Source organism: Entelurus aequoreus, linkage group LG14 (genome assembly GCF_033978785.1).
Source record: "Entelurus aequoreus isolate RoL-2023_Sb linkage group LG14, RoL_Eaeq_v1.1, whole genome shotgun sequence".
NCBI classification, from domain to species: Eukaryota; Metazoa; Chordata; class Actinopteri; order Syngnathiformes; family Syngnathidae; genus Entelurus; species Entelurus aequoreus.
In genome coordinates, this window is record NC_084744.1 from 2,059,526 (window position 1) to 2,079,439 (window position 19,914).

A 19,914-nucleotide genomic window follows, 5' to 3' on the forward strand; every position below is an offset into this window, starting at 1 on the left:
ACATTCCCATTGTTTTCCTGCTCTAATCATCTTTCATTGTTACAGAGGAAGAAATAGCTCCTGCCTTTACAAAAAAGTTGACAAACATTCAAGTAGTTCTGGGTTCAGTGGTCACGATGGAGTGTAAAATGGTCGGTTCTCTTCCAATTATTGTTGGCTGGACTAAAGGCAAAGAACCCCTCAGTGAGGATTCCAAGTATAAAATGTGGCAGGATGACAACACGGTCCGGCTGCAATTTAGGCTGACTGAGAGCTTTGACACAGGAGAGTACTCGTGTCATCTTAGCAACAAGGCGGGCGGCTGCATATGCAGTGCAGCTGTCACTGCTAAAGGTTCGCATTGACATGTCCAAATTTGCTCTTTCAAGGAAAAACGTGTTCACGTATTAAATTTGTTTTTGTGTGGGTTCTAGTGCCGCCACGGTTCACAGTGGAACTTGAGTCCCAGGCTGTTGTTCCAAAGTCCACAGTGCTTTTCAAAAGCACATTTGAAGGAACACCACCATTTATAGTCAAATGGCTCAAAGATGACTTGGAACTGGTGGCTGGTCCATCTTGTCGAATCGGACAGGATGAATATTTTTCTTCATTGCAACTGGACTCTGTCGGAAACCTGCAGAGTGGGACTTATTCTTGCCAAGTTAGCAACGAAGCGGGCGCAATAAGAAGTGCAGCCCAATTGCTGGTGAAAGGTTGGACTTTTTTCCATCAAAATGTCCACCTTAATTACAGCAAGCATTTATACATTCCTCAAATCTTCTCTTACTAACCTGACTACTTCGTCACATTCTTGCATGTGGAAATCCAGCTGACTTTTTTTTTTTTTTTTACTTCACAGAACCACCAAAGTTTGTCCAGAAACTTCTTCCCAAAACCTTTGTCAAGCTGCGCGAGGCCCACAGTTTGGAATGCAAATTCTCCACCACAATGTCACTCAATGTGAAGTGGTTCAAAAATGATGAAAAGATCATGGATGGAGACGACTATAAAACCGCTTTAGTGGACTCAACAGCGCTGCTCCAGCTTCGCTCTGCGGGGCTGGACCACAACGGTGTGTACACGTGCGAGGCTCAAAATGATGCCGGCAGTGTGAGCTGCAGCACCGAGCTCACAGTCCAAGGTCAGCTATCGAATGGCTTGCTGTAAATTTGCATCGCATGAACAGAAAGAATGCAGAATTCGAGCATTTTTGTTTTTTTATACCTAGACTGAAACGTTGCCGTACTCAAAGTAAATGCCCATGATTCTTCCTCAAGCAACGATGGAGACAGAATTTGTGAAATTATTCAACAATGATTGCACGGTGCCATAAAACGCAGACATTTCCATACCTCTTGCAGAGTCCAATCTTGAAATCTTGCATGAAGCAGAAATCTGAGAGCATGAGTAATAATTGAACGGAGGATTCTGACAAAATAACCTGCAGTTTTCCTCCTGCCATGTGAAGTGTTACTATTATCATTGTTTGCTCTGAGCCCTCTCTGAATGTCTTTGTTCATTCATTTTTTCAGAGGCACCCTCCTTTATCAAAGTTCCTTCCCCAGTGGTGGGCGTTAAAGGGAAAGACGCAAGCCTGTACTGTGAAATGTACGGCACACCACATTTGCAGGTGAGCTGGTACAAAGACAACAGACCGTTGAAGGAAAGCAGGAAGTACAAGATGGTGAGCGAAGGCAGCTCTGCCACACTTCACATCATGAGGCTGGAGCCAAATGACACCGGACTCTATGAGTGCAAAGTCTCAAACTGTGTGGGAAGTGAATCCTGCCGCACTACCATTAGCTTGAAAGGTCGGTTCACAATAACTGCTCATCTTTTTAAAGCCTTTCTGCTCATTTTCTTACTATTCACCATCATTTAGATCCCCCAGTGTTTACCACCAAGCTGGTCGACCAGTCTGTGAAAATAGGCGAGCAACTTACACTGACAGCGGCAGTCAAAGGTTCTGAGCCATTGAGCGTGTCGTGGGTTCAGGACGAAGATCACATCCTGAGAGACGGTGACAACAGGAAGATTAGCTTTGAGCATAATGTGGTCACACTGGTGGTACCCAACGCAGATTCCACCACAGCTGGCAAGTACACCTGCCAGCTGAGGAATGACTCTGGAGTTGTGGAGTGCATTTCCCATGTGACAGTTTTAGGTTAGTTGAAATACAAACTATGACATCCCAACCAGCGACTGTATATATTTGTGCAGTACAGGACAATTCTTTTTACCCCCAGAACCCGCATCTATTGTGGAAAGCCCAGAGTCTTTGAATGTGCAGGCAGGAGAAAATGCAGTTCTCGAGGTCACTGTGTCCGGTTCACCTGAGCTAAAAATCAAGTGGTTTAAGGACAACAAAGAACTATTTTCCGGTGCCAAGTACCAGATGTCCTTCTCAAAGAAGGTTGCACACCTAAAGTTCCGGTCTGCTGAGAAAGCCGACGCTGGAGAGTACAAACTTGAAGTTACAAACCCAAATGGTTCTGCTTTGTGCAAAATTAAACTCTCCATTTCAGGTTAGTGGTTGCTCAAGCAGTCTTAGGAAGTTGTCCGAGCAAATCCTAGAAAACCTTTCTAACCTGTCTTTTTTTCTGGCGATAGATAAGTTGATTCCTCCAAGTTTCATAAGAAAGCTGAGAGACACCCACCTTGTTGTGGGCAAACCCGGTGAGATGGAGTGTAAGGTCACTGGTTCAGCTCCTTTAACAACTTCCTGGTTCCACAATGGCCAGGAGATCACAAGTAGTTCCGACTACGATTTTAGCAGATCTGATAATAACTGCAAATTGAGAGTTCCAACGATCAAGGTGTCGGATTCTGGCAAATATACTTGCAGAGCTGTAAATGCTGTGGGAACCAGTGAAACAAGTGCTTCCATGCATGTTACAGGTCAGTGGGTCCTTGACGCTGCCTCAGAATGCATATGAAAAGGTGATCTTACAGTCTTTGTGGTTTGAACCTAGAACACCCTTCCTTTGTGGAAACGCCCAAAGCGCAAGATACACAGCTGGGCAAAAGTGTGTCCTTCTCTGCTAAGGTGAAAGGCAGCGCCCCCATCAGAGTCAAATGGTTCAGGGGCACCAAGGAAATGCAGCATGGGAGGGGGTGTGAGATTTCCCTCAAGGAGGATCTTGCTAAATTAGTTCTTCACAGAGTAGAACCATCCCATGAGGGAGAGTACACCTGCCAGGTCATAAACAATGCAGGGAAGGAAAGTTGCACTGTTTACCTCTTTGTCAAAGGTAGGACATTTTTGCTGTTTGCAGAACCACCTTCTAAACACACATGACTTATAATGGACTTGCTTCTTGCAGAGCCAGTTCGCTTTGTGAAAAAGCTGAGGGATGTTTTCTCTGAGAAGGGCAAGCCCCTGAGGCTTGAGGTCACGTTTGCTGGAACCCCCAAAGTAAATGTGACATGGAAGAAGGATGACATCCTCATCTGGGCCTCATATCAATACAACGTCATCACCACTACCAGTTCCTGTATTCTTGAGGTTCTTAACTCTGACAGGTTGGAAGCAGCAGGACAATACTCTTGCGAAATCAACAACGGAGTCGGAAGTGACAGATGTGATGCACAAGTGTCCATTCTAGGTATAAATATGCACGAGATAGGATATATTGGCATCTTTGATAAATGTTTTTTGCTCTCTAAACGCTGAACCATACTTATGTCACCTTAGAGGGACCCTATTTTGTTGAAAAGTTGGCGCCGGTTGAGGTTGCTCTGGGTTATCCGGTCACCCTCCAGTGCCAGATTGCAGGAACTCCTGACATCTCCGTAGCTTGGTTCAAAGCAGACGGGAAGCTGCGCCTGTCCAACAAGTGTGTGATGGACTTCACAAATGGTGTCGCCACTTTGAAACTGCTTGAAACAACCAAGTTTGAACAAAGCGAGTTCACCTGCAAAGCTGAAAACCGGGTGGGCTCGGCCTCCACCAGCTGTAATGTGACAGTGAAAGGTGACGCTCAATATTTTCCTCCTCCATGCGCTTTGATTTGGGAAAAAGAAAACTTGTTAACTTCTATATCGCATCAGGAGATCATTCTGAGGTTTAGACTCGAGCTAGTGAGATATAAAGCTCTCAGAAATTGTTTTTTTAAGCTATGCTAACAATATTAGCGCTGACAAAGAAGTAGCAGTAGAAGTGCATGAACGCATTACAATTTCCTAACATCATCATTGCTTCTCTCAGAACCCGTGCATTTCATCAGAAAGTTGGAAGACACAACATTTACAGTCGGTCAACCACTCAAGCTAGCCTGCAAGTTCGTTGGAAGCCCGAGGGTCTTTGTCACATGGAAAAAGGACGGAAAACTTATTTGGGCATCCTATCAGTACAACGTTAAAACCACTGACTCAACCTGCATCCTGGAGGTCCTCAACAGCGACAGGCCAGAGGCAGTGGGAATATACTCTTGTGAAATTTCCAATGGAGCGGGAAGTGATGTCTGCCAGGCTTGTGTCAGTTTAGGTAAAGGAACAGCTTCAATCAACCGACTGCAACAACAGCCTCAGACTGTCTGCTTCATTGGCCTTGAATGCTTTCTCTAGTCCCTGCATGGCCTGCCAGCATAATATGATTGACACTAACACTAGTGATGGGATCGGCAGTTCCTTTGACTGTATTGAATCACTAGAATCAGTTCCTTAAAATGATTCGTTCAAAAAATTCGTTCACCGAATCCCCCCCGTAGTACAGTACAGTGCAGACATTCGCGGGAGAAGCAGCAAATAGGCGCCCACACAACACTACCGCCCCTCCCTGAATCACGTTCGCGAACGACACGACACTAAGGGGGCGCCCCTTAGTACAGTACGTAGTACAGTACAGTGCAGACATTCGCGGGAGAAGCAGCAAATAGGGTGAACGCGAGTCCCCACGCACTGCGTAGGGACTCGCGTTAATCTAACAACAACAACAGTTGCAGTAGAAGGGATAATAATAATAATAATAATAATAATAATAATAATATGAATCAGAATTGATCCCCAAGGAGAAATGTATTTTTGTTACAATAACTGTGTAAATAATAGCCTATGTATGTGTACATACATTAGTTATTATTTTAATTTTAAATCTTCTCAAAACAGCCTGCCCTACACTTTACCCCCCGCCCCCACAGAGCGAGAGCGTTGTCGTTCACTGAGTGATTCATGTCGTTAATCCGCGGTGAACGAATCGTTCGCTCAGTCCCTCCCCCCGCCCTCTCATTGGCTGCGTCGTTCGCCGACGTCGAGGGTTCAGTGAGTCACAGAATGCGCCAGTTCCACTCATACCGGCATGGTCGCGGCGGAGCTCAACTGAACTGAGAAAGGAACGAATCAGTTCATGAAGTGATTCGGTTTAGTACGTTCACTCAAAAGATTCGTTCTTTCGAACAAATCGTTCGCGAACGACACAACACTAACTAACACCCCCATTCAACACTTTTCTTCAGCACGCTTTGTGCAAGGTGATTAGACTTACACTTCCTTTTATTGTCATTCAAATTTGAACTTTACAGTACAGATAAGGCAGCACGGTGGAAGAAGGGTTAGTGCGTCTGCCTCACAATACGAAGGTCCTGAGTAGTATTGAGTTCAATCCCGGGCTCGGGATCTTTCTGTGTGGAGTTTGCATGTTCTCCTCGTGACTGCGTGGGTTCCCTCCGGGTACTCCGGCTTCCTCCCACCTCCAAAGACATGCACCTGGGGATAGGTTGATTGGCAACACTAAATTGGCCCTAGTGTGTTAATGTGAGTGTGAATGTTGTCCGTCTATCTGTGTTGGCCCTGCGATGAGGTGGCGACTTGTCCAGGGTGTACCCCGCCTTCCGCCCGATTGTAGCTGAGATAGGCTCCAGCGCCCCCCGCGACCCCAAAGGGAATAAGCGGTAGAAAATGGATGGATGGATGGATACAGATAAGAACGAAATTTCGTTGCATTAGCTCATGCTAGTGCAGGATAAAAGAATAATAAGGTGCAGTGTGTTTGCATTTACAAAATAAGGTGCCAATATACAGAGATTTCTGTACAGATAAATATATTGCACTTTTGCATATCCATCCACGTTTATGGATGTATGTTATATTGTCTTTATAGTCCAGTGAGTTAAGTCGTTTTTTGGGAGAATTGACAGGATTATTATGATGCGTTCAAGAGTCTTATGGACTGAGGGAAGAAGCTGTTACAGAACCTGGAGGTTCTGCTACAGAGCCTGTGGAACCTCTTTCCAGAGTCCAGCAGTGAAAACAGTACTTGGTGGGGGTGGGGGGAGTCTCCACTGATTTTCTGAGCCCTGGTCAGGCAGCGGCTTTTTGCGTGCTCCCGGGGAGGAGGAAGAGGAGTCCTGATGATCCTTTCCGCCATCCTCACCACTCTCTGCAGAGACTTCCAGTCTGAGCTTCAGTCCAGACAGAGATGCAGTTGGTCAGTAGGCTCTCTATTTATGATCCCTGGAATCTTTATCTTTTGAGTGTACATATCCCGGTAGGGTTTGTGGCATTGAAAAAGGATGGAAATCACATCCAAATATCTCGTCAGTATTATGTCAAGACCGCAAACGACAGCTGTTTTAGGAGGTTCTCACAGGTAACAGAGAGGAAGCTGGTGGTAGAGAGACATGGATGACATTTCTCACTCAGGAATTGTGTGTTAAGTAATACACTTTATTAGCTTCAACAGCTGTAAAAAAACAACTGATCAGAACATGCTCGCAAGATTTTGATCAGACAGTTTCACAATTTCTCAGTGTCCAGTCGATATCTTTGAACCAATCATTTTGTCAAAAGTGAAATACAACTTCGAGACCACCTGCATGCTTGAAGTTCTCAACAGTGACTGAAAAAAAGCTTGTGGACGATACACTCCATGAAAGCTGTAAAGGCCTTACCAGTCATTCATCCAAACTACTCATGCACTTTGAGCAGCGTTCCTTCTCTCGAACTAATCAAGGTCTCTCGATTCTGTACTGCCTCACTTCTCTAAGAAGCGACAGATGTTCTGATTTTAAATCGGTAACACACTAACAAGCATGTCCATCACATTCCCTTCTGAGATGTAGCCAACCAGCTGCTACTGTCTCTGCTGCTTGATGGTGATAATTTACTCTGGATTTTGGATCTCCTGATATATTTGTATTATATTACCGTTATGAGGGCATTAAGTTTGGTGTCTCAAATAGTTTAATGTTCCAATGTAAAAACCTTGCTTTGTCTTCACTCTTTTCCTCAATGACAGAGAGCACGCTTCCCCCAAGCTTCAGCAAGCGTCTGCCAGAGTCCTTGACGGATTCGGTGGGTAAGACGGTCACCATGGAGACTTGGCTTTCTGGCTCCCAGCCCCTGAATGTCACCTGGTACAAGGACAACACAGAAGTCTGTGGGTCAGAAAAATATGATGTCACCTTTAAGAACAACATGGCCGTATTGTGTGTCCGAGACTCCAACATCTCCGACTGCGGTGTCTACACCTGTGAGGCTTCCAATGAGGCTGGTAAAGCTTCTTGTCAGGCTTCTCTTACAATTTCAGGTATGACATTCTGTTCATTGACTTTCATTATGTTTATATGTTAGGTGTAAGGTCACAAAACATGAGCTAAGAAGCAAGTTGTCATGAATTGCATACATCCTGTCTAGAGATCCTAACTGTCACAAGCCAACATGGTTATTAGTTTCTAAGTCAGTAACATAGCAATAGCAACCCAACCCTATTTTAGAAACTTGACTTTTGTCCTTTTATGGTCACAGAGTACCAATTAATCAAAGTTTATTTATATAACCCTTAATCACAAGTGTCTCAAAGGGCTGCACAAGCCACAACGACATCCATTCATTGGCCCTTCCCCATGATGCCAATCAGATCCCACATCAGAGCAAGAAAAAACTCAGCCCAATGGGAACAATGAGAAACCCTGGAAGGGACTGCAGATGGGCGACCGGTGCAATGGATGTCTAGTGGATTAAGTTAATAGTGTGAGAGTCCAGTCCATAGTGGATCTAGTTAATATTGTGAGAGTCCAGTCCATAGTGGAGCCAGCAGGGGATCATCTTGAATGGAGAAAGGTCAGCAGTGCAGAGACGTCCCCAACTGATGCACATAGGAGTCGTCCACCCTGGGTCCCGACTTTGAACAGCTAGTGCGTCATCTGTGGTCACCTGATGACCTCTCCACGCAAGAGAGGGTGGCAGAGCAGAAAAGAGAGACGGAAGATCAACTGGTCTACAAGGGGGGTCTATTTAAAGGCTAGAGTATACAAATGAGTTTTAAGATGGGACTGAAATGCTTCTACTGAGGTACAATCTGTAACAGTTACCGGTAGAACATTCCAGAGTACTGGAGCCCCAAAACAAAACGCTCTATAGCCCGCAGACTTTTTTTGGCCTCTGGGAATCACTAATAAGCCGGAGTTCTTAGAACATAGATTTCTGTCCGGGACATATGGTACAATACAATCAGCAAGATAGGATGGAGCTAGACCCTTTAGTATTTTATACGTTAGTAGTAAAACCTTAAAGTCACATCTTAAGTGCACAGGAAGCCAGTGCAGGTGAGCCAGTAAAGACAGAGTAGAAAATCCAACTGATAGAGAAAGAGTAAGTGCATCGGTTGGGGACGTCTCTGGGCCGCTCAGGATGGTCTCCTGCTGGCCCCACTATGGACTGGACTCTCACTATTATGCTAGATCCACTCGACGTCCATTGCACATCTGCGGTCCTCTCCAAGGGGGGGGTCCCCACATCTGCGGTCCTCTCCAAGGTTTCTCATTGTCCCATTGGGTTGAGTTTTTCCTTGCCCTGATGTGAGATCTGAACTGAGGATGTCGTTGTGGCTTGTGCAGCCCTTTGAGACACTTGTGATTTAGGGCTATATAAATAAACATTGATTGATAAGCTGAGCTAGAAGATGCTAATGATGTAGAAGAAAGCGCCCTAACTGTGTTCTTACTAAGGTTCTTCATTGGCCCTTCCCCATGATGCCAATCCCATTCATTTTCAGTTGTGGGCATCTGAGCTCAACGTCTACTATTCTTGTTTACAGAAACGAGCAAGCCTCCTAAATTTGACGTCCTTTTGCAACCGGTGACACTGTGCGAAGGCGATAATCTGAAGCTGAAATGTCATGTTGCCGGCTCTCCCCCGCTCATCGTCCACTGGATGAAGGACAGAAGGGAGATCAAGTCCAGCGCAAGTACAAAGATCACATTTGTGAATGGGACAGCTTGTTTGGAACTCAGCCAGTTGACTAAACCGGCTGCAGGAGATTACTTGTGCAAGGCCAGCAACGCCGCCGGCACCGACTTCTGCAAGGCCAGGGTCACCATCAAAGGTGCTTGGATGAATGGGTGGAAACGTATTTACTGTTGCCTCCTTCGTGACCTTGTCAACATAAATGATGAGAATACTTATTGTGTGAATGCTCCATCACACATAGTTTTTTTTTCTACACCAAAATTCATCTATTTATTGTGTGAATGTTCCAAAGCTTCTCCAGATTTTGGCGCGCTCTACCTTCCACATTTTCACCCGATTTAAACCATTCCCAACTTCAAACTGTTCAGCCTATTCAGGAATCGTGGGCTTTCCCTTGACAAATTCTCAGATTTCCCAGAATTCCAGGTTTTCCGGGATATTTTTCCCATTGAAAATGAATCAGCCATTTTTCAAACTGTCACCATTTCCACATTTTTCAACCGATTCAAACCATTCCACCTTCAACACATTCCACCATTCTGGAAATTCACACTATCATTTTTCCAAGTTTAAAAAAAGTCCAGTATATTCCAGAATTCCTGCTTTTCCCAAGCCCTATTTCCACCCTTTTTTCTGCCGACTACTCCTTCCACATTTTTTTACGCATTTCAACCGTTCCACCGTCAAAACATTCCTCTTAATTATGACAAAAAACAAAATAGTTTTTTGAACTGGAAAAATTCTCGGTTTTCCCGAAATTCTAGGAATTCCGTAATACCATTTCTCAACTCAACATGTTGCTATTTCAACATTTGTGGACCGATTTGAAAAATTTAAACACCAATCATTCATGTTTTTTACCATTTTCCAAAATTGCCTCTTTTCCCGAAATTCACAATTTTGGGGGAAATTCTTAAAAGTTCCACAATTCCCACATTTTTCATCTGATTCAAACCTTTCCAACTTCAAAATATTCAGCCTGTTTAGGAATTGTGTGCTCTACTTCAACAATTCGAAAAAAATTCCCGGATTCCCATAATTCCTTTTTTTTTTTTTTCATTTCCCCATTCAAAAAATAATTGTCAATTTTTCAAACTTCCACAATTCCCACATTCTTCAACCCATTCAAACCATTCCACCTTCAACACATTCAACTCATCCTGAACATTCAAACTATCATTTTTCCACATTCAACAAATTTCCAGGAATTCCCGTTTTTTTGTGACCTATTTCCACCCTTTTTAAGTTCCACTACTCCTTTCACATTTTTCAACCCATTTCAACCGTTCCACCGTCAAAGCTCTCCTCATCGTCAGAACAAAAAAACAAATTGGTTAAGGAACTAGAAACAGTCCCGGTTTTCCCGAATTTCCAGGAATTCCATAATACCATTTCTCAATTAAAAACTGTTTCTACTTCAACATTTCTTGACTGATTTAAACAATTCCAACACCAACCAATTCAGGACATTCATGCTCCTAATCAGTTTTTTTAAAATCCCGCTTTTCCCCAAATTTCCAGGAAGTTCCCTTTGAAATGAATGGGACATTTATCCAAGTTGCACAATTCCCACATTTTTCAACCAATTCAAACCATTCCAACATCAACACATTCCACTCATCCTGGACATTCAAACTTAACACTTTCCCAAGTTTCTAAACCAAATTCCAGTTTTCCTAGAAATTCAAACTCTTCAACATTCAAACTATTCTTACATTCATACTACATTCTGTCAGCATTTCAGTTCAACTTCAGCATTGGAGCATTCACATTCAATTCCTTCAGGAATTGCCTCATCTACTTACTGTTTTGATACTCACCTCAGTTACTTCTTTTAGAAAAAGATGCCAAGTTGGTCCCCGCCACCACGGCTCCCGGCCCCGCCACCACGGCTCCCGGCCCCGCCGCCACGGCTCCCGGCCCTGCCGCCACGGCTCCTGCCCCTGTGAAACACCTTGACAACCTTTTCTTCATTGAAGAACCAAAGAACGTTTCTGTCACAGAGAGTAAGTTGATTCAAAAGTTCTGAAACCAGTAGAGAGACTTGAAGTTTGAAGGCGAGTCTTTTGTGCCTATACAGTATTAAGGCCTTTGTCCTCAGAATGCTTGCTATAGAATTGAAGTGATGAACAGGTGTTGGTTTGGTTTGCATCTTCTCCACGTTACAGTGTGGCTGATTCTATCCAGGTTACTTGAGCTTTGATTCCTTCTGCACCTACACAGCTTTGTGCTTGACTGGAACTCACAAAGTCCTTAACTGACTAGGAAACATTGTGGCGTGGTTGTCAGGTGACTCAGTGTGCCGTTTAAAATACATGTGAAGGAGCTTTTTGCCAGTCAATCTAATTTTTAAGCCCTTTCACAATTGTAATGCTAAAAATTGCCAGATATTAAAAGTCAACTTTTCTTGCCTTTCGCTCCAAGTCAGCTAGGATAGGCTCTAGCTCTCCCCTTACCTGAATTAGGAAAGGCGGTTTAGAAAATGAATGAATAAATACACTTACCATGAACCATGTAACATAAACTAACGAGTGTACAATCACACCTCTTTGACATCAATTAGTAGTCTACAGTGATAACTGGATTTACAAACTTCATTGGTTCTTGAACATGGTTTGTCAATCCAAGTCAACATTGACGCTGCAGGTCAATTCCCATTTTGTTGCCCATAAGTGAACTGTTTCTGATTTTTTTCATGTCAGTGCAATCACTGCAATTACACATTTTTCATAACCGACCCAGGACTCTTTCGTATGTGGAAATAAATCACAGCACAGGCCAAGACTTTGGACACACCTTCTCATTCAATGTGTTTTCTTTATTTTCATGACTATTTACCTTGTAGATCAGGGGTGGTCAATTAATTTTTACCGGGGGCCGCATGAGCAACCTGAGCACTGCTGGAGGGCCACACCGAAAATATTTCAATTAAATTTTGCTCAAATTATTTTTGATATACTGTAAGATAAATTATAATAATAATAATAATTTCATTTAACCTAACTTAACTTTATACAAAAGCAGATTGCTTTTGATGGTTTTATTTTTAACACTGTCTTACACAACACTTCCTGATGTATAATACAATGCAAAATGTCAATACTGTCACTTTATCCTGCATCCTCTTTAAAAGTCCAACGTTTTTCCCCATCAGATTTGGACAACCATCTGTTGTCACACCTGCCAGCTTGTCCCATTTCAGTCCTAACATGTCCAAACACGCATTTACCTATGTGAACAAGTCATTACCTGTGGTTGTCTCTTTAATTGACTGCATGGCTGCCAGCTCCTCCGTGATTTGAAAGTCTGCAGTTATCCCACATAAGAAGATGAGCAGCTGGGCGGTGTCACGTACATCGCAGCTCTCATCCAAAGCCTGCGAAAAACGGTCAAAGTCGGCCGTTCTGTTCTTCAGCTGAAGCTCCAAGTTTCCAGCGATGGTCTCAACCCGCCTCGTTACAGTGCGTCGGGAGAGTGACACGTTCTCAAATGTGCCCCTCTTCTTCGGGCATATCAGCGCAACAGAGTCCAATAAGCACTCCTTAATAAACTCTCCGTCAGAATGGGGGTGTGAAATTTGGCAAAAAGTCCTTGCTGGGTTTGCAGTTTTTACCATCAACGCATCAGCTTCCCTTGTGCACGCTTCATCAGACAGATTCCGCTTATTTTTCCTCGTGCTTCGTCGTGTAGTGGCGATTCAAATTATATTCTTTAAACACAGCAACCTGTGTACCACAAATTAAGCACACGGCTTTACCTTTAATTTCTGTAAAGAAATACTTGGCAGTCCATGTCTTGTTGAAAACACGCCATTCGTCATCAACTTTTCTCTTTTTAGCGTCTCGGGGGCCGCCGAACGCCCATGTCTGGTGTAGATTGTCACATCAAAACTATGAATGAGAAGGAAAAACACAACAAAAAAGACAGAATTGATTTGATAACACAATTAAACACGATGCACAAACGCTCTCTATTGCATGCTTACCATGTACTTGTACTAAGGACTTTCAACAGACGTGTCATGTTTTTTATTGATGTTGTTTGGCAGAGGGCACGGCCACCTTCATCGCCAAGATCGGAGGTGAGCCCATCCCCAGCGTGAAGTGGATGAAGGGCAAGTGGCGGCAGATCACACCTGGTGGTCGCGTGACAACTGAGCACAAAGGCCAGAATGCTAAACTGGAGATAAGAGAAGTGACCAAGTCGGATGCGGGTCACTACAGATGTGTGGCCTCCAACAAACACGGCGAGATCGAGTGCGGTGCTGAGATGGCCGTCACCAAAAGGGAGGAAGCAGCAGGGCTTCAGGACATACGGATTATGCTGAAGAAGTAAGTTCCGGTTGGCACTGACCAAAATAATAGTCAAGCAGACACTTACAGTCATGGTCAAAAGTTTACATACACTTTTAAAGAATGGGGTGTGCCAAGACCGGCCTCGAAGACAGCGACAGGTGCGTAGATGGCCCAGGTGGGCCTTGTTATTTAATCACCCGTCGCCTTTATTAGCAGCAGCCGGGATGAGACACGTTGTTTGGCGCTGGAGTGAGAGCGAGCGAGAGACGGACACGAGAAGACAGTTGCTGGAAAGCAAACCCCTGCACGAACTTATACAAATAAAACAGTGTTATAACCCTGATCCGGGTTCTCATGGCGGTGTTTGGTGGTCTGAGGAACCCACTGGAGGGCAACCTCCACAATCATGTTATGGCTGTCTTGAGTTTCCAATCATTTCTACAACTCTTGTTTTTTGGTTGGTCACAAAAAACATTCATGAAGTTTGCTTCTTTTATGAATTTATTATGGGTCTACTGAAAATGTGAGGGTCAAAAGTATACATACAGCAATGTTAATATTTGCTTACATGTCCCTTGGCAAGTTGACCTGCAATAAGGCGCTTTTGGTAGCCATCCACAAGCTTCTGCTTGACCACTTGACCACAAAAATGGTGCAGTTCAGCTAAATGTGTTGCTTTTCTGACATGGACTTGTTTCTTCAGCATTGTCCACACCTTTAAGTCAGGCCATTCTAAAACCTTCATTCTAGCCTGATTTAGCCATTCCTTTACCATTTTGAGGTGTGTTTGGGGTCTTTGTCCTGTTGGAACACCCAACAAGACCCAACCTCCGGGCTGATGATTTTAGCTTGTCCTGAACAATTTGGAGCTAATCCTCCTTTTTCATTGTCCCATTTAAAGCAGCAGTTCCATTGGCAGCAAAACAGGCCCAGAGCATAATACTGCCACCACCATGCTTGACGGTAGGCTTGGTGTTCTTGGGATTAAAGGCCTCATCTTTTCTCCTCCAAACATATTGCTGGGTGTTGTGGCCAAACAGCTCCATTTTGGTTTCATATCTCAAGACAGCCATGACATGATGTTCTTTACAAACTTTTGACCACGACTGTAAATGTTTCAGCTTCTGTGCCACCTTCAGACTCGTCTCCTCAGATAACTTGCCATGGAATTGTGGACATGATGTTTCTTCCTGTGCCTTAGGACTCCCTCCAAGCAGAAGAGTCCCAAGAAAGAAGAGGAGATCAACATTGTAGAGTTGCTCCGAGGTGAAGAGCCAAAGGACTACGAGAAGGTTTTAAGGGAGCATGAGATCCACGACTACCGTGCGATCCTCCAGGCCATGGATCTTCTGAAGAGAGAAAAGGAAACGGAGGCTGGAAAGGCGGTAAGCAATTTCCCGTCAGGTCCTATTGAATGATAAGTACTCATTTCTTCTTACTGTCAATGGTGGTGTGTTGGAACTGTTGCACCACTTGTGGGTGAAAAGTGCAATTTAAATCAAGTTTTGATTGATTGATATCTAATCAATGAAGGGAAGGATTGTGCTTGATTGATCAATGAGGGTTGCTATATTAAATATACTGTAAAACGTATTTTCCAGACTACAAGGCGCACTTAAAATCATTTTTGTTTCACAAAACTCGGCAGTGCGCCTTGTAACCCGGTGCGCCTAATGTACGGAATAATTCTGGTTTTGCTCACCGACCTCGAAGCTATTTTATTTGGTACATGGTGTAGTGATAAGTGTGACCAGTAGATGGCAGTCAAACATAAGAGATACATGTAAACTGCAATATGATGGCAGTCACACATAAGGGATACGTCTAGACTGCAGTATGACTCAAGTAAACAACACCAACATCTTATATGTTCCATTGAAAATATAGAACATTACACACGGCGCTTAAAAATGTTTTAGTAGGACTTTGGTAAGCTATGAAGCCACACCGCTTGATGGATTGTACTGTGCTTCAACATAGGAGTATTATTATGCTGTGTGTATAAGGTAAGACATCCGAATCCATGGTTCTCGCCCGTAAAAGGGTGGAGTGCCATCTCCGGGTTGGGGAGGAGACCCTGCCCCAAGTGGAGGAGTTCAAGTACCTCGGAGTCTTGTTCACGAGTGAGGGAAGAGTGGATGGTGAGATCGACAGGCGGATCGGTGCGGCGTCTTCAGTAATGCGGACGCTGTATCGATCCGTTGTGGTGAAGAAGGAGCTGAGCCGGAAGGCAAAGCTCTCAATTTACCGCTCGATCTACGTTCCCATCCTCACCTATGGTCATGAGCTTTGGGTTATGACCGAAAGGACAAGATCACGGGTACAAGCGGCCCAAATGAGTTTCCTCCGCCGGGTGGCGGGGCTCTCCCTTAGAGATAGGGTGAGAAGCTCTGCCATCCGGGAGGAGCTCAAAGTAAAGCCGCTGCTCCTCCACATGGAGAGGAGCCAGATGAGGTGGTTCAGGCATCTGGTCAGGATGCCACCCGAACGCCTCCCTAGGGAGGTGTTTAGGGCACGTCCGACCGGTAGGAGGCCACGGGGAAGACCCAGGACACGTTGGGAAGACTATGTCTCCCGGCTGGCCTGGGAACGCCTCGGGATCCCCCGGGAGGAGCTGGACCAAGTGGCTGAGGTGATGGAAGTCTGGGCTTCCCTACTTAAGCTGCTGCCCCCGCGACCCGACCTCGGATAAGCGGAAGAAGATGGATGGATGGATGGATATTATCTGGTGTTTTGTTTTGCAATATTATACAAAAGCAACTTTTCTTACCTTCTAGTACCTGCTGATCTGTATTTGGGATCTGCATAAGTCCTGAAAAATTGCACGCGTCCGCCTTTGTAGTCCGTGCCGACAACCGTAGTCGATAAGCTTCTTCTTTTCCTCTATCTTCTTGTTATGTGACATTCATCCTCCGCTGTTGCCATTTCTAATATAAAGTATGGTAAAGTTCTTACTTATATCTGTCAGTAAACTCGCCATGAAAGCACTAAAACATACCGGTGTAGTGAGTTTACATTATTCACCCAAGGAACTTGAGTTATTAGAGAGTTCCGGTCACGGGACACATTTCGGGCGTTGTTGTTGCACTGGTGAGCCACGGATGAGGAGATGCTGCTCCGTTATTGATTGAAGTAAAGTCTGAATGTCATTAAAACAGTTAGCGCCATCTTTTGACACTTCTTCCACCCCCGTCCTTGCACGCTACACCGCTACAACAAAGTTGACGGGGAGAAGACGCTGTGGAAGGTGAGCCACGTAAATAAGACCGCCCACAAAACGGCGCAGCCTGAAGAGACTGTCAGAAAGCGACTTGAAGATGATGTGTAAAACATCATCTATGCAACATTTTGAGCAAAGAACCACCATTACATGTTATGTAGACCACAAGGAAGTATTTTACATTTAGAAATAAATCATACTATGACTCCTTTAATGCGCCCTATAATCCGGTGCGCCTTATATATGAAAAAAGATCGAAAATAGACCATCGGCATTGCGCCTTATAATCCCCTGCGCCCTATGGTCCAGAAACCACTAAATATACAGTATTTGTATTTGTATTGATGTCATGGATGTGTTCTGGTGCAGGAGGCGGAGCATGGTGGTCGGGTAGGTGAAGAAGACCTGGCCCGACTCATCCAGCAGCTTGAAGGACGCGTGGACACAGAGGTAAGACAGGCATGATGATTAAAAAGTAAGATGTAGCACTTTTGAAATGGTCGATGGCATCATTTTACTGTTAGTCCAAGTAAGAACACAGAGTTTAAGTAAAGCAATCTGTTAAGTGTCTACTCCATGAAATGACTTTGAACCCGCAGCCCATTGCTGTCTTGGAAGACATCAGTGACCAGGTGGTGACTGAAAACCAGAGCGCCACCTTTCAGTGCCGTATCAAGATCAACTACCCAGAGATCACGCTGACCTGGTACAACGGAACCCAGAGACTGGAGAGCAACGACAAATATGCCATCAGCAGCGATGGTGAACACCACTGCTTGAACATCCAGGACTGCCAGTCCAAAGACCAGGGAAACTACCGGGTGGTGTGTGGTCCTCACATCTCCAATGCCAAGCTGACCGTCTCAGGTAAGAGTGGAAACGCCCGACTTGTCTTTGTGTCTTCAGGTGTACTCACACTAGGCCAGAAGTACCGTGCTCCGGCCCGTGTCACAAAGTCATCACTTTTGGCTAGAGCGCTCTGATCGGAGCTCAAGATAGCATGATTGGAAGAAATGGTCTTGGGTATGGGTCCAACATGAATTCTCAGCAGGGCCAGGAGAGGGTGGGGGAATCACATTTGAGTCCAGCACGGCACGAATGGTCTAGTGTGATAACAGCCTTCAACATGTCTGTATGCGTCCTTGGATCATCAGTCGGTCATTCAGATGTCAGCTTGACCAGCTTCTTCTTTGTCTTTGTCCAGTTTTTCTTTTTTGCGCCTTCTTTCACATTTTCTTTGCCTTCGGAAGATCCATAAAGCTGCTTTTAAAGGCTCAAGTGCATCTTAAAAAAAAATTGCCTTTCTTATTGCAGCTTTGACACATTTTTGCTCAGTTAACGTGGAACATCTAACCTTATAGCCAGAACAAGCTCATCATGAAAAGTCTGCTTGGCCAGTCAAACTTATTTTTTGTGATGCTGCACTAAGCCCTCATGACATTGGATCAGGAAGTAGAATAGAAGACTGCCCGTGGCCATTGTAGAGTTGACATGAACTTTCTTGATGTTTCAAGTTCCCGAGGTTTACAGCACACCAGAAGAGGCGCCTTCTGCACCTGAAGCTGCGCCCCCTGCTCCACCTAAAGGTATTTGTAAATACCTGCTGTCGGTTTTCTTTGTTCTTCTTCAGCATAGTTGTGTTCCTTATCTTGATAAGTAGTGGTCCGAAAAGTCAAATGACTTAATATTTTTAAGAAGCTGACACCGAGAAGCTGGAGATGATGGCTGCTGCGTTGCCTCAACAAGAGGAACACAGGGTCCCTGAAGGTAACAATAACGTCTTCTTTAGAGCCTTCACTTGTTTTGTGTTTTCAAGGTGTGACATGTCTGCTGTCCTCTTACGATGTGTGTAGCATTGCTGTCTGTATTTTGTTAGTCTGTCAATATGACCCGTCTACTGTATTGAAGTCTTTGTTGTCTCTGTTAACCTTAAAGAATTGAAAACATACCGCAAAGCAGAGCCAATGACTGAATCAGAACTGGAACAAGAACCAGAAGTTGAACCAGAACAAGAAGTTGAATCAGAACAAGAACTACAAGCTGAACCACAAGAAAAAGCAGAACCTGAACCTGAACCAGGACAAGAACTGGAAGTAGAACCAGAACAAGAAGTTGAATCAGAACATGAACCAGAAGTTGAATCAGAACAAGAACTACAAGATAAACCACAAGTAAAAGCAGAACCTGAACCTGAAGCTGAACCAGAACAAGAACCGGAAGCTGAACCAGAACAAAAAACCGAAGCAGAACCAGAGCTACAACCAGGACCGGAACCAAACCAAGAACTAGAAGCTGCACCAAAAGCTGAAGAAGAATCAGAACTATATTCCCAACCCAAATCTAAACAAGAACCAGATGCAAAACCAGAAGCTGCACCTAAAACAAAAAAGGCAGTAGCTACAAAGGCTGATCCAGATCTTTTTCAAGTGGAGTTGAAGTCTGAGCCGCAAGTAGATCCAAAGGTGACTCCAGTGTCTAAGAAGACTTCAGTAGAGGCAGACAAGCTTAAGACTTCCAAGAAAAGAACGGAGACTTCTAAAGTGCGAGGTAATGTCAGTCACTCTTCATACCTTGGCCACATTCTTCATTCTTGCTTGTTTGGTAATGTACAAACTACAACACAATGACGACATCTCAGATGATGACAGATCTCTCAAGAAGTGTTTTCATAACACTCATTAAAACAAACATGACCTTCAATGTTTCAGTGTAATTTTAAGTCTAAACCATATGTAATTATTCTCTTAAGTGGAAGAAACATTCCCACCAGAAGAACCAAGGCTCTTAATGGTCACCAGCCCTATAGCTGAAGCCGTTCCTGCACAAGGTACTGCATAGAAAAGCTTACCCTTCATTTGTTGATGGGAGTTGAGTTGTACTTTGTATTTGTCTGCATGTTCGGCACTCGATAGAGTGTGATTTGTCAGATGTTTGTCAAATTAATCTTTTTCAAACATTTTTGAAGTTGTCCCAGAAGTGAGACAATCCAACGTCATCAATGAGGAGCCAGAGAAAACAGATATGTTACCTCCCCACGATAAGCCACAAGAACCAAAGCATCAACTAGTAACACCAAAGACCATGACCAAAGAAGTCAAAAAGTTTGAAGATCAATCAAGGGTGACCATAACCCCAAAGACGGTTCGAGAAGCTACGTCACAAAAAGAACCCCCAACAAAACAAGAGAAAAGTCGACAGTTTGAGGAGCCAGAACATCTTTGCCAAGCTGGTCCA

The 19,914-nt window shown here is 44.3% G+C and overlaps 1 protein-coding gene and 1 long non-coding RNA gene across 2 annotated transcripts in view; both read left to right on the top strand.

Moving 5' to 3' along the window:
• The window catches only part of LOC133665260 (titin-like), a 205,645-nt gene that overhangs the window by 48,103 nt on the left and 137,628 nt on the right, over window positions 1-19,914 (top strand). Inside the window, 21 exon segments of the mRNA XM_062070512.1 lie at window positions 46-333; window positions 414-692; window positions 839-1,120; window positions 1,512-1,790; window positions 1,862-2,143; window positions 2,226-2,504; window positions 2,590-2,877; window positions 2,952-3,230; window positions 3,303-3,584; window positions 3,674-3,952; window positions 4,187-4,465; window positions 7,214-7,504; window positions 9,014-9,301; window positions 11,004-11,171; window positions 13,214-13,496; window positions 14,662-14,845; window positions 17,050-17,130; window positions 17,280-17,547; window positions 18,195-18,266; window positions 18,376-18,447; window positions 18,616-19,227. Of these exon segments, the coding sequence (XP_061926496.1) occupies window positions 46-333; window positions 414-692; window positions 839-1,120; window positions 1,512-1,790; window positions 1,862-2,143; window positions 2,226-2,504; window positions 2,590-2,877; window positions 2,952-3,230; window positions 3,303-3,584; window positions 3,674-3,952; window positions 4,187-4,465; window positions 7,214-7,504; window positions 9,014-9,301; window positions 11,004-11,171; window positions 13,214-13,496; window positions 14,662-14,845; window positions 17,050-17,130; window positions 17,280-17,547; window positions 18,195-18,266; window positions 18,376-18,447; window positions 18,616-19,227 (5,415 nt within the window).
• On the top strand, window positions 19,159-19,667 carry LOC133664251 (uncharacterized). The gene is made up of 3 exons (XR_009828561.1): window positions 19,159-19,227; window positions 19,430-19,507; window positions 19,646-19,667. It is a non-coding gene; the product is annotated as an uncharacterized LOC133664251 (long non-coding RNA).